Source organism: Eimeria maxima, genomic scaffold, assembly GCF_000499605.1.
Source record: "Eimeria maxima Weybridge genomic scaffold, Emw_scaff174, whole genome shotgun sequence".
Taxonomy (NCBI): Eukaryota; Apicomplexa; class Conoidasida; order Eucoccidiorida; family Eimeriidae; genus Eimeria; species Eimeria maxima.
Genome location: NW_013564655.1, coordinates 12,293 through 26,396, shown reverse-complemented (window position 1 = coordinate 26,396; position 14,104 = coordinate 12,293). Strand labels below are relative to the sequence as shown.

Below are 14,104 nucleotides of genomic sequence, written 5' to 3'. Positions count from 1 at the left end.
GTGAGCGGCAGCCAGCTGCAGGGTTGTCCACCCCTTCATGTCCCAAAAATACAAAACTACCTAGTTAGGATACATGAATACCCTCTACTCTTCTTCATTTTCTAAGAACCTCGAGTGTTGAGACTAAATTGCCCTAATAACAGCTGGGCCAAACACGTACAGGGCAAGATCGCCCCGAGATGAAACGCTAAACTGTACCACAGTCTGCGCGATGTTTGCAAGCAAGTCTGAAATTGGTGCACGAACCCTTAGTCAGCCCCAGGAGGCAGCAGGCAACCAAGTAGATATCTAACGTTTCTCTACAGTGTTTCTGAGTACAGCAACGAAGGCTTAATCGCGCTTGCATACGGGGCTGTCTTGCAGCATGAGTTGTACGAAGGTGTGCTGCAGTACATGGTTGGCCGCCTCCTCTCCTTAAGTTCAAGGGGTCTGGGCAGGTGTACCCATTTAGTACAGGCTGAGAGCAGATCCAGCACAGTCTGACCGACATCAGCAGGCCTATTTGGATTTGCCACGTGGATCCCTAGTCGGCCAGCGCACAAACAAAGTATTCATCACTTCTCTGCAGTGTTAGTGCATTCAGATAAGGTGGTGTGGCTGCTGTGGTAATGTGGAGCCCCATTGCAGCACAACCTGTAGCACGTTGTGTCCCAACTTAACCTACACAGCTCGAGACACTAGGGCTGCTTCACGGGCACCTGGAGATTGGGGGTGGAGGCCATACTTTTTATGGAGCTTGAGTATTTTGTCTTAATTGCAGCGAGCATTAGGCCTCGGCAAAGGTCTAGGGGACTCACTGCACTCGAGGACCCCGCAGATCGGTAAGGCAAGAAACGAGTTTCCCGATTCTATCCGGCCACCATCACGCTCTCTAGAGTCAAACATGTGTTTTAGAATTGTCACCAATGCCAATGCATTCACAAAAATGGGTTGGGTTTGGTTGCGAGTGGTGTCGTCTTGGAGTACAAGTTGCCCCAAGAGGTGCTGCAACTTGCAGACCGCCATGCCTCCTATCCAGCCCCCGATGTTGCGACATTCATCGACCTTAGCTCAATCTTAGCTGAGGCCCGTCACCGGATCAAATTTTCAAGATGATTGTTACTCAGTGAAGCTTAATTCCACTTCTTCCACAAGCTGTCAGGTACAGCAGCTCACAGGTCGGGGGCTAGCGCGCGTGCTTAAAGGGAGCGGCCTACCCCGAGTTGCAACGCGTCTGTTTGCAATTATTGCTGCAAGCAAAACCCACTTCCAGGCGCCCCATGCAGCACGCATTGGCCATTGTAAAAAAAATGCTAAACACTAACTTGATCCTTCACAACCCGCCTGCTGGCTAATAGGGGTGGCATAGTCTGTGCGATGTTGGAACTCTGTCTGCAGTGGGCGCATGTGCCCTTCCCCGGCCCTACACCACAAACGATACGCAATTAGAAGCTCTAAACAACTGTCCACACTGTCTGTCAATACAACCAAAACGGCTCGCCTGTGGTTGCATACGGGGCTTCCAGCTTTTGCTGCAACGTGCGTTGCAACTCATGGCAGGCAGCCTCCTCTCCCGCAGCTCAGGGCGCTTGAGCTCAGGGAGCCTAAAGACGGGCGAAGGGGATCAATTGCATTTAATGAACCCTTCTACTGAGTATTTTGGCTCTACTTCAGTTCACAATCGTCCTGAGGTAAGATCCTGGGCCACCGTCTCACGGCCAATTCAAACGGAACGTGCTAAACTAGCTCCTTTTCTGCCCCTTGCGCAGGACACTTAGAGACTGTACGTGTGCTCATCAATTTTGAAATAACCCTTCGAAAAGATTGTTTGATACCCGTGCAGCTCACAGCTGTCCTCTGCGAAGGTCGAGATCCCTCGGTCCAGGTGCCTCACGCCAAACCCGTGGAGAGTTGTAGAGACGTGAAGAACCCATATCATGCACACACTTATAGAAAAAATTGCCTCACACAATCCTACGGTCTGGAGTTATTTGCTCAGCTCAACCTCCGAAGGCAAACCCAATATCAAAAGGACTTTTCCACGAGAGTCAGTTCGTCCACCATTACACATTCCTTCCTAGCGGGGGTCTGCTTCAACCGATGCTCTGGTTCTCGCAAAATACATTTTCCAGAAGATAGGCAGGAAGCAGATGCTGCAGTTGTAAAAAACGAAATTGTGTTAGGGGCTCCGCTGCGGGCACGGGGCCCGGAGGCGATGGTGGTGGTATTGCTGCGGCAACCCCAAGAAGCTCTATAAACATCTGCTTTTCTGTTTTTCGCTAGGCGTTTAATACATTGGCACATAGAATCACGAGAGGGAAATGAAAAGACACTTGTTAGGTCTAGGCAGTCTGTAGCAGCTGCAGGAGGAACAAGTCAACAGAGGCAGTCGTTGTGGTGGTAACAGGTTGGTCTCATACTGTCTTTTGCTTCTCTTTTCTGCATGGATTTCATTTTCTGAACTGTCTTCTTTTCAAGGGAAGACAGCTGGACCCATAGTGAGAGGCCCCTCTTCCGCAGGCCTCCCGCTCTCCTTGACCTCCGAGGCTCCACTCCCCCTCTGCTGTAGGAGGGTTGTATCGCTTTGCTTTTCTTCTTTTGTCTAGACCTTCTGCATTTGTTAGCGTCTTTGAATTCCCAACGCGCCACAGGAACTGCTCAGGGGTGACCTGCTGCTTAGGAAGGCAGCCGGAGTCCCCCTTCTCCTCATGCGATTAGGGACCCGCAGTGTGCGCTTCGGGATCTCTTGGGCGCTCCAGGAGAAGCCACACCAACAGTAGCAGGACAGCAGAAACAGGGGGAGCAGCGGCGGCGGACCACTGGTCTGCCTGACTGCGAGACAAAGTCGCCATGTTCTCCCCTGAAGAAGCTCCGTAGCAACCGCTGGAGGCCTTTACAGCCTGCCGGTGCCCTGCGGGGTCTGGATTTTGTTTTTTTTATTGCTTCTCGCTGTCTCTTCACTTTTAGATGCGGAGTCCGCGGTTGTCGCAGGGGGCAGCTGAGGGGGCTCCCCGAGGCGTTGGGGTTTCCTCATCCTCCTGTCTACGGTTGTTTTCGTTTATAAGCAATTTTTTCGATGGGGAGTTGACGTTTGAGGAGGAACTGCTGCTGCAACAGCTAAGGAGGCTGGCCGCTACGCCTTATGATAGGAGCAACAGAAATCACGAACAGGTGCAGCCAGCTTAGTTCGTCCGTGCACCTCATTTTCTTCTGTGTCTTTGTAGATTTAAGTCTGTCGCTCTCTTATTTTCCACGTATGTTTGCCAATATTTCGCACGTGTTGTTTCTCAAGCTTGTTTTCTTTTCATTGCTGTGGATTGTGAATTTTCATCTCGTGCTGTTTCCCTCTTACACCCGACTTCCCTCATTTTTGTGATCGTTCATTGGATGGATGTGACTGATGCTTTGGAGCACATCCCCAGTAGACTGTTTGTTCTCTGCGTGTGAGTCGAGAAGTCCTGTAGGGCTGCCAGTCTCTGTTCATTTACCTCGCTAGCTTCCAGGGTCTTAAGCAGTGGTTCCCGCGTGTGCCTCTTTTCCGAGTGTCTCTGTAGCTTCTTCAGCGGTTTTTCGTTCTTTGTTTTCCCGAGGCCGCCGCGGAAGATGCCAGAGAAGAAGACCCTCGATGGAGAGAAGTTGGGTTTCAGGTAGGAGGGACTGTTGTTGCAGAATGGCGTCTTGCGTGCTATTGTCTGCCACCCTCTTTCGTGTGTTGTGTACTGCCTATTTCACTGTATGTATGTCCTCTAGAGTGTATGCTGCCGGTATGTCCTCTTGAGTGTTTATCGTTTCGGATTCTTTATCTTAATCTGCCTCCTCATGCGGCCTTTCCTTGTCTCCTCCGCTGTATGGCGTTGGCGATATCGTTGTGCGGTAATCAGTTGCCTTTTTCTCCTTGTGTGATGACGATCTTGTGCATATGGATATGTCACCAGCTTCTGTGTCTTTGATTGCGCCTTTCTTTCTTTATCTTTGGTCTTTGCTGGTGTCATTCCGGGGTTGTTGCTGTCTTCGTCTCTGCGTTTCGCTCTGTTCCGTTTCTTTGTCTACTAGTTTTTCTTTCAGTCGATGCATGTATCTTGCTTTCCTCTTGCTAGATGTTCGTTAGCCTTGTGTGTGTGTGTGCCTGTCTCCACCTCAGAGTGCAGACCCTCGGCGGGATTTCCGAGGAGGCGGGCTGTTGGCCCTTGAAAATCTCTGTTTCTTCCGTCGACGTTATCCAATCCAGTTCGAAGCCTTCTCGCGAAAGAGCTATGAAGCGGGCTTCCCAATGGCGGCTGCTTTCATCAATGTGACGGTTAGCCTTCCTCATAGCTCCACTGCTGCTGATGCTGCTGCACGTGCAGCGACCGCTGTACGCACTGCTGCTCTTGGACCTCGTGCTGCTGCTGCAGTGGACCGTTCGCCCCTTTAAGCTAAACAGTAGCAGTGGAGCCCATTGTAGCTGTTGTTGCTGCTCCTGCTGTTGCTGCTGTGTGCAGCATATGCTAGCAGCGTATCTCCGCCTAACAACACCGTCAGGTTTGGGGGGTGGCGAGCTGCAAGCCCCCCGTCGTGCGCTGCGCAACTTTCTTCGTCTTTGTCTGAGCGCTGCTGCGGCTGAGGAAGAGACAGAAGAAAATTTCCTTCCAGGTGCGGGTCCCTTCGGCGAGGGGCAATTGCAGCATGCGTGTGCAACTGCTGCGGTAGCAGTGACGGAGGCAGCTCGTACCGGCATCTACTCATACACAGGCATGGGGATTTGGGGTATCTCGGTAACCGTTCGGACGTGGCTTGTTGTGATGCCTACTGTACAGAGACCACTGCTCTGAGGACACCCGGCCCACTGCCCAGTAGGTCTACTGAGGTCCTGCGCCCTCCCTCCTGCTCATCTTTGCCGCCCGGGCGGCGTTTGCGGCGTAGAGCTTCGGACTCAAAACAACATGCGGCACCTGCCGAAGTGGGGCGAGTGACGGAGAAGCGTGCATTGACAGTTTTCGGGCACCTGTTTGCATCTGCATGCATCCGTTTAGACCATGAGCTCGCTTTAAGAGGGGCTTGGCAGCACGAGGGGACAGACCCCCCGTTGCAGTCCCCGCGCCACACACCCATGCACTTAACCAACCACCGTAGGCTGCAGGTGTCCCTACAGAACTCGCGGGGCCTCTCCAGGGCCCTGCACCACCTCCACGGCGCCTCCAGCAGAGAGTCAGGGCTGGCGGGTGATAGGTCTGGCGGGTCGAATTGTGAGAGCCGGCAGTCGCAGGCATCGCGGGAGTCTGTTTTGACACCGGTGGAGGCGCACAGGGGGGCGACTAGCTCACCAGTCAGGTCGTTGCTTGCCCCGGAAGACACAGTCAGTTGTCCCACATCCGGAGTCGTCTCGGGGGGCACCACCCCGCGATCGACGGGGGGCCACAGCTGCCCGTGCCCCCAGCAGGGACCGCCTGGTTCTACAGAGAGCCCTCGGGACCCGCAACCGCAGCGGCCATGTGGGGAAGAGCCCTCCGACACCTTGCTGCACCGACGTGCGCAGCTGTGCTTTGGGGAGGCTCTGAAAGAGGTCAGGATTGCGGTGGATGCCGTGCTGTGTGACGGGGATGTGGAGACAGTCTCAGACCTGCATGCCATTTGCCGAGGCTGCTGGGCGTAGAAAACAAGCGTACACCACCCCAGTGCCTCTGCGATTCAGACCCTGCACAATCGCTGGGGCTGGCACAGTTCTCAGAGGTTAGGATATGGGAGTTGAGCTCTAGGCGCGTCGCCGATGGACTTTTGCTGGTCTCGAGGGCCTTCGGCGGGAGGGTAGCGAACTCCGCAGGGGCAGTTGACCCTAACGGCAGCAGGAATAGCACTGCCTTTATTTGTCTTGAGACTACGAAGTAAAGTTCTCGAACTTCCCCGCGAAGCCAGTACCAAGAAGGGAGAATCGCTGAGGGACCAGGCGAAGTAGAGTGGCATATTATTGCTTTTCTCTAGAGTTGATGTGCCATGGCACAGGATTGCTAGGCGATTCTTCACATTAAAGGTTATAGCAAATAATGCTTTGCGTGGACTCCCCCTCCTGACCTTCCAAGGTTCAGCGCAGGATATGTGGACATTATTCGATGCCCTTGTCCAGGAGGATGTCCACAGTATCGCATAGAGGGGCCTTAGACGCTTTTTTAACTTGCATTTGAGGGATTCTCTAGAGTAGACCTCGCTGCAGAGTTAGCTGCACTGCGAGGTGCGTGCATTGATGCTGCGTTGCAGCCAGACCTCCCACTAGACAATGGATTATAGGGAGCAGAGTAGCTTGACTGTTGACACAGGAGCCTCCAATCCGTGTTTGGCAGTACTCGGCAGGCCGAAAGCTACTTATCTTGACTCTGCATAATAGCCTCTGCACTATGGCAAAGTGGATGCACAGTTCAAGGTTTATACAAGAGATCTTCGCTCACCATTTTGGCATCGAGGCAACAGGTATGGTCAATTCGCGATGCATTTAACCGGACACCTGGCCCATTATGCAAGGGACCTGTGCATCGTCTTGACTTGTGATCTGAGCTGAATGTATGCCCCTTAACCGCCCTACATCTTGATCGGGAAGCCTTCATGTCGAGACACACGACAGGCATTTAATTATTCAAGGAGTTAGAGAGCTCGGACGTCGAGACGAATTTCAGGAGCATTTGGCGACTGCCTTAACATTAAACAGCTGTCCTCTTATATGAACCCCTAGATACAAACAAGTGCAGTGTCTAACTACTTCGTCATTAAAGTCACGTTGACCCATTTTAATTACGTTCACTTCCTACGGGGGTTCCCCTTCGTTGAGGGACGGCGGTAGCCCCCGATGTTCGCCAAATGAGCTCCCTTTCTCCTGTTGTCTGTCGGTTGAAAGTTGGGCCCTGAACGCTGACTTATAAAACTACTCTACCCCGTCTTCTCCGAAACGCTCCATGCTGCTGGTGACGCTGTTTCAGGCCAGCATGGGTGGGCGAGCCTAAACTGCTTGGCTTTTGTATTATGTACGGTCAACAAGACTCGATGATTTGTTCCTGGGTACACCTAATAAAACTGCAAGTGTGTTGGCAGATACTTGCTGATGCTTTCAGCAGATATAAACTGCTGTGCACAAGGAGTGGTTGGTCCATGTGCAGTATCTGCCGTTATGTGGTGGGGTGTACCTCACCGAAACAAAACCAAATTCGGTTTGGAGAAAAGTGACAGCCACATACTGCACTGTTAGCGTGTGTATGTGGAAGGGTCGTGGAGTGCAGACTGGCGAAGGCCGTTGGACAACGCAGGAGCCTGCGCAGTGTTCCCGGATGCTGTACTCCACAGTGCAGCCAATAACGCATGCACCCCCTCTTGTTGAGTCGCTGTCATTATTTCTACGAAGGTCTCAGTTAAACAGACGGAAACGCAGGGTGTAACCGAAGCTACACTGTTGCGACGGGAGGTACAAGAACTTTGCGCAGTTTAAACTATGCAGAGGGCCTTCGGTGGTTCCTACAAATGGCACTTTGGCAGTTCGTTGTTGTGCTGTCGTCTGCTTGCGCTTCTTCACTAACCCTGTTCTCCCTAATTGTTTCCACTCCTGCGGCATCGGCGGCGTTTGGCTCTGGATGAGAAGATGCGTCTTGAGGTCTTGTGGAGTCTAGAGACTCGTTCGTGGAATTTTGAGGAGCAGTGCGTCCCTGGTTTCTCTGGGGATGACTGGAAGGATTCTGACCAGCATTGAATGCGGAGCCTCGAGCACGCGTGCGTGGTTGCGACACTTGGCGAGGTCTCAGAAGCGTAGCACGAGCTTCCTCAATCCTGTGCTCAATCTGGGTCCTGTACCTATCCTGCAGGATCTGCACCAGTCGAAGGCGATCTTGGAGGTCCTCCCTAGCATTACTGCATTCCCGGCCATTCTCTGGATTAACGCAGAGACCTTGGCGGGATGCATTACGCCTGTTATTGAAGCCTCGGGCCCTGCCTCGGTGCTCCCTCAACATGTCAGCGACATGTTGAGTGGCATGCTGATTAAAGATGTCCAAGTAGAACCCCAAGTGCATATAATGAATCTCGTCCTCATTCAACCTCAGGGCTGCCGCCTGTGAAGTGACAAAGCCCTCATAGTTGGTCCAACGGCCTTCTCCCAAGTACCGTAGCATGGCTCTTCTGAGAAGCATTTCCATTGCAGAGATGCCATGCTGCTCTCTCGGTGCCCATGCAGCAGCCTCTTCCTCCGGGGCTTGAAGTCGGGGGTCGCAAGACCTCAGTGCCTCGTACAGATCCTCCAAGGCTGCCGGCACCCGTGAATTTTCTGCTAGAGCCGCTATTGTTCGAGGATCTGCATTGCTAGGGGCACTCCCTCCGTGTTGTTCCCGCGGAGTCCGATAGCTTAAAGTACTACTGTCCAGAAAAGGCAAACCTTCTAGACCTGAGGAGCAATACCCACACGAATACACACACGAACACTTCTGCTGCTAAGGCCACGCAGTATCGGTGTTGGATACTTGGCGGGGATACGTCTGAAGCAACAAGCTGCAACATAAGGAACCCTACAGTCGTCTATTGGAAAAACAACTGACCTGTTGCATTGTCACTTTCACGGGGGATGCCGGCGGATTGGCTGGGAGCTGCCGTTTCCTCCAAGTTGATAACTGGTCTCATTAAATTCTCATCATGATATTCCTGTGGGCGAAGTGCGCTGGTATTTACATGTGTCTCCTGCGCCTGGCTTTGTGTAGAAGGCTCCAGCTCTTCCTTTTCTTGATGGTTCTCCGGCAAGTTTTCACTCTGCTGTTGCTGCTGTTCGTCGTGCGGTTGTTGCCTACGTTGAGCCAATTGCCTTTCTTTGCGCTTGCGTTGTTCCTTCATTAAGAAGAGTTGGTGCCTCAACTTGCCGGACATGCGCCGCCACACAGCTCTTGCGTACTGCACACGCAGGAAAAACACCAATCACGAAATCATGAAGCACTACATATAATTTTTCACGTAATAGTTTTAGAAAAGTTGTGTTATAGCAGGGCATGTTTTGGTTGTCCCTTACTTCGACGTCATCACGGAAAATATGGAGAGGCACTCCGTTGGCGTTGCACGGGGCTCGAGAGAGTTGGGGTCCACCACGGTAACCATGCTGGGTTCCCATGCCTCTGGGAATCTGAGGGAAGTGTGGGGTGTGTCTGTCAGCCGCGCGACCGCCTTGCCCGGTGATATGAAGTGCGTCACGGTGAGGGTAGTGGTGCATGTTTCCTGGTGGGTGATAAGGGGAACCTCCATGACGTCTGCCGTTCTTGCCTGCAAAGTATCTGGGGTCTCCTTGTTGCTCGCGTCTGTCGAGCTCGGCCTGCAGCGCCTCTCGTTCCTCTTGTATTTTATCCCGCGCCTGCTCTAACTGCTGCTTGTGATAATCCTCCATTCCGTAAGGAATCCACAACCCAGTGCTGTCGTAGAATCCCATCGGCGTGGGATCAGGAACCCAAGCGGGAACAACGTGCCTGTGGTTACCGTTGACGTCGTTCGGGTTTCCACCGCTGCTAATGATGCTAGAGTGAAGTTGCTGCCGCCGCTGCAGCTTTCCGAGGTACCGATGTTGCTGCTCAAGGTATACAATGCGTTCCTGCACGAACCTGGGATGCTGCCACTTCCCTTGTTGGTGGTTGAGATACTCTTGCTGCTCTTGTAAGAATCTGAGTTGCTGCTCCAGGTATTGCTGCTGCTGCTGCAAATCTCTTTGCTCCCCATCGGAAACGCGTGGTCGCTGCCAGCGTCTGTGATTGTACGGGAGGCCCATGTTCCTCAGGCTTGGTCGTTCTAGGTGGGCTTGCTGCTGTTCCAGGTAAGCTTGTTCCTGTCGTAGATGTTGCCACTGTTGCTCCAAGTGTGCCTGCTGTTGCATCAGCTCCTCACGGATTGCCTCTTCGCCAGCGCCTGGCTTATTGGGGTGGCTCTTCTCTTCTCTGTCTTTGCCTTTCTCTTGCCTTTCTTTCTGCGCCCTCGAGGATTGCCTCTCACGGTAAGCCTGCCACTGCTCTTCCAGCTGAAAGTGCTGCTCCTCCAAGTACCTAGACTGCGCCAGCAAATATTGTTGCTGCCGCTGCAGGTTTGCGCGCTGTTGCGCGTAGGATTGATGTCCACCACGCTGCGGCTGCCATCCCTGCCTATATCGTTGTTCATGATGCTGCTCTCCATGTGTTCTGCCATTGTAGTTTTGCTGCTGATTATTCTGTTCCTCTGTTTGCTCTGTCTGCTGGCTCTGCTGGTTGACGCCAGCTTCCTTTGTCTCCTCAGGTTGCTGGTTTGGTTGTGCTTGCTGCTGTTCTTGCTGCTGCGGTCGATGCTGCTGGTTTGTTAGCATTGGCTGTTCTATCACCAACTGTATCTCGTCTGGAGACAAAGGGCGGGACTCCCCGTCTGGAACATCCGTGGGTCCAGAATTTCGAGCCTAGAAAAACAAGATCAAAACGCAGTACGAAATTTGGTGAATGGAACGGTCCTCTAAAACGTTTTAGGTAATCACCTATTTAAGGAATGAAAAGGCTAGCAAATATGCAAAATAACATTTAGCCAGCTTACGGAGTCGCGCTGTGGTGGAGGGGGTGGCGGGGGAAACATATATCCCGGTGTATTAGGCATGAAGTATCCATTTGGCTGACGCAGAAGTAAACAGAGGACAGACGCCAAGCATTTTAGAGCAAGAAGAAATCAGCTGCAGGTTAGGCATTTTTCAAGGGACGATTCTAGAAATCTTTATTCGAACTTACTAGATGGGACTGCTGGTAATAGCCGGAGGCAATAATTTTGCTCCAAACTCCTCGATTGTTTGCAATGTACGTGCGGTGACCGTGGATCAGGAACTGGGGAAGTTCTTGACGGGGTATGCCGCCGCAACGACCATAGTGTTGTAGATATTGTTGCCACAGCTGGTGGGAAATATAGTGAGGCTTGATATGTGACTGCAGGTATGACTGCTGCTGTAGCTGTAGTGCTTGTTGTAGCTGCAGTTGCGACTGTTCTTGCTGAGGCTGCTGTTGCGACTGGTGTTGCTGTTGCTCGTGAGGTTGCTCTTGTGCCTGGTGTTGCTGCTGGTGTTGTGGTTGTAAATGAGGCTGTTGCTGCATAGGCCACCATGCTGGCTGCTTTTCTTGTTGGAGTTGTAGTTGTGGCTGTTGCTGTGTGTACTGCCCGGAGAATTCCTGAGGATGCAATTGCTGAGGATGCAAAGGTACTTGTCTATCGACGATGTATGCTCCTCCCACACGTCTGGGTCCCCAGGTTCTTTGTTGTGTGCTGGCGTCAGGGTGGTTGTTGTAGGAGTGAGGCTTGATGGGGACAGCAGCCTCGTCTAGTGACGGCCTGCTGTCGTAGATACGGGCGCCACGTCCCCCGCGGCCTCCTATGTGATTTATCCTTCCCCGATGTTGATTGTATTGAGACTGGGCATCGTAATGAGTGGGTCTTGAGGAACTGCGAGGGTCCGCTTCCTGACCTCTTGGTATAGCCTCGATCATGTTATTTTCGCATGAGGACAACTGTTGAGCTTCCGCTTGAGATAAAGACACCAACGGCGCAGTGGAATGCCCGTCATATATGTCGGGGAGTTCTACTGGGGTCAGGTTCGTCTCTGACTCGGAAGTCGTGCCCCTAATCAGAGTATAGCCATTCCTTCTCTCTTCTGCTTCCACTACGGCATCCTGACCTGCGGATGTTTGCACAGCGGCACCCTCGGAAAGTCCTGCTGCTGCAGGGGTTGAATCCTGGCTATTTTCCTGTTGTTCAGGTGAAGCTTGTGTTGCTTGGGCCTGCATTGCTTCCGCTGCTGCACGGACCACATCCGCGGCGTTCCAGACTTGCTCGTGTGCCGAATTTATTCCCTCATTTGGAGTGGTCACAGCTGAGCAGCGCAAGACAGTACCGCATGGTTGTGGATGGTTCAAATTTAGCTCTGAAGAAAAATTGGGGTATGACTGGCTGGTTGAATCAATCCAAGCACTTCCTGATGTGGCCGTTTAAATATACTTTAGGGCTACACAGCATGCGGCCACTTTGCCAAACTATCTGTCTACCTTACCGCAAGAATGGCTGGGGGACGAAGGGGGGGCTGGACATTGAGGTGGAGTGTTGTTCTCCACGCCTTCAGGGTGTACAGGTCCGCAGGACACATATGCGGACGTGGCAAACAGGGCAAGAAGATGGATTAGGGCCACCTTGAAGGCGAACTGTACCCTGAGGACACAGAAACAGAAGAAAGAGTTTATTGTAAACCTGCTTTATGAACAGGCGCACCACCACCAAAATGCCTCTTATCGACTTGAAGTGCGCGGCCTGTGAGACCTTTCCAAGGTCCTGTGGAATTTTTCGCTTCCCTACTAAACTCCACTTTTTCCGACTGTTCCACACAATTATATCAAGTACGTTAGAATGAAGGGCAATTAATAAGAGCTCTTAGGCAGTGCCTGCAAGAAAGGTCTTGGTAGTTAGATAGCTGACGACAACACTGGAGGACCAGGTACCAGAGACTGCCCTTTCTTGTTTGGGCCACGCGGACACAAATAAAGCGCACATTATTTCTCAAAAATGATAGGAATGACTCTTAAAGCTTTGTATTTGTGGGCTGTTTCTTCTATAGAAGGGGTTGAGGCACTTACTGGGGGTTCGACAAACAAGAACGGCGTTTCATTTTCGCTAGGTGGTGTTCGACCGTGGTTGTAGAGTACAGCGCAGTAGTGTGTGTATAAGAAAGTAAAGAAGAGTTGAAAATGCTATTCAAATAATATTATACAATGCAAAAAAGATGTGTGTATTCTTCATGAGCGAGTTTCGGAATAAACTCAACTGAAAGGCAATCGAGTCCTCGATGCGCGCGGTCACCACCAACCGGCGGGGTGACCCCCAGTGGTCTAGCGAGCCATCGCGGCTTGCCAGCCACGGCAAGTAATCCTCTTTGTTGTATTTTTTCCACCTCTCTCCACTTTATTTAATTTTTGTCTACGAAATGAGTATAAAACTCCACAAATTGTTTGCGTATCTAAGGCCCGTTTGACTCCATCCAGAATTCGAGCACCCACTCCGTCCAGTTCTAGCGGTCACACTGGACAACACGCCTGTGTCTGGGACGGAAGCGATCAGCTTTTATCTCACTCTTACCCACCCATTTTGTTTTCCGATTGCGTCTAAATCTAATTTCTTTCCTTAGAAACCTCCTACTTAGAGCATACAGCGGCTGGCCCGCGCTGCGGAGTGCGCGAGTGCCCCTTGCAATGCCTGCTCGCAACCCGCTCAGGCACAAGGCACAAGCCCTTGCCAGCCGTTTGTGTCGAAATGTGTTGGGCTAAATTTGGTTTCTTGCACTGCATATATCCAAGTAATGTAATGATTCCACCACTATGGGGACGAGTTCAGGTAGGCATAAATGTAGGACGACTTGGAGTTCTTTTAGACTTGAGGGGATCGCGAAAACAGCTCCATAGCAAAGGAGTGTGGCAAGCAAGATCCGTAGAGCCAGATTTGCAGTGAAACACTTACAACTTGCATATGCCACGTGGAAAGGATGCAAACAGCTACTTACAGCTCATGTCTGCCTCCAGCCGGTTGCAAGCATAACAATGCTATGGCGAGTTCTATTGAATAATCAAACCAGTCAGGGCAAGCAAGTACATTCCTCTTAAAAGCGTTTTAGAGTCATTCTGTTTAGAGTCAAGCTGTTTTGAGCATAAACTGCGGTACGTACAGCGATGAAGATGCCGATCCCCCGCTCAAAGGAGTCGTGAGCGCGGACTACCAAACGTATGTGTACAGCTCTGTCAAGCATAATGGTAGGACAGTCGACATAAGTTGAAGTCTAAATAGGGGTACAAGGACAGAAAAAATAAAAGAGCCATCAACCGACTCGCTCTGTACAGGCTGCCACGCGGCGGTTCGACTTCTGGAGGCACTCTTCTACTACAGACAACGGTTGCAGTACGTAGTCTCCACCACTTTATCCACTCACTAAGCTTTAGCGAGGGAGTAAATTTTGCACTTTTTTTCAGCAAGGTTACAAACAGAAACCCCCAACAGAGAACCGACCACTCTGGGTTGGCTCTCCTTCGGGGGCTTTCTGCCCCCTCATGCGCTGGAGGGGACAGGGGGCGGAGGTTGTTTTATCGGTGGAAGGCAAGGTGCATGCAAC

The 14,104-nt window shown here is 51.8% G+C and overlaps 2 protein-coding genes across 2 annotated transcripts; one reads left to right on the top strand and one right to left on the bottom strand.

Annotated features, from left to right (window-relative positions):
- Nucleotides 1-3,582: 3,582 nt before the first annotated feature.
- Nucleotides 3,583-5,611, top strand: EMWEY_00019670 (ELMO/CED-12 family domain-containing protein, putative; the record flags this gene model as incomplete). Its single annotated transcript, XM_013480230.1, has 5 exons — nucleotides 3,583-3,626; nucleotides 3,759-3,852; nucleotides 4,121-4,276; nucleotides 4,461-4,611; nucleotides 4,776-5,611. The coding sequence occupies 5 exons, from the start codon at nucleotides 3,583-3,585 to the stop codon at nucleotides 5,609-5,611; spliced, it is 1,281 nt and encodes a 426-aa protein (XP_013335684.1).
- Nucleotides 5,612-7,427: 1,816 nt separating this feature from the next.
- On the bottom strand, nucleotides 7,428-12,613 carry EMWEY_00019660 (hypothetical protein, conserved; the record flags this gene model as incomplete). The annotated part of the gene is made up of 7 exons (XM_013480229.1): nucleotides 7,428-8,371; nucleotides 8,523-8,868; nucleotides 8,984-10,378; nucleotides 10,510-10,584; nucleotides 10,698-11,827; nucleotides 12,005-12,159; nucleotides 12,582-12,613. 7 exons carry the CDS (start codon nucleotides 12,611-12,613, stop codon nucleotides 7,428-7,430), a joined length of 4,077 nt encoding a protein of 1,358 aa, XP_013335683.1.
- Between the last annotated feature and the right edge of the window lie 1,491 nt (nucleotides 12,614-14,104).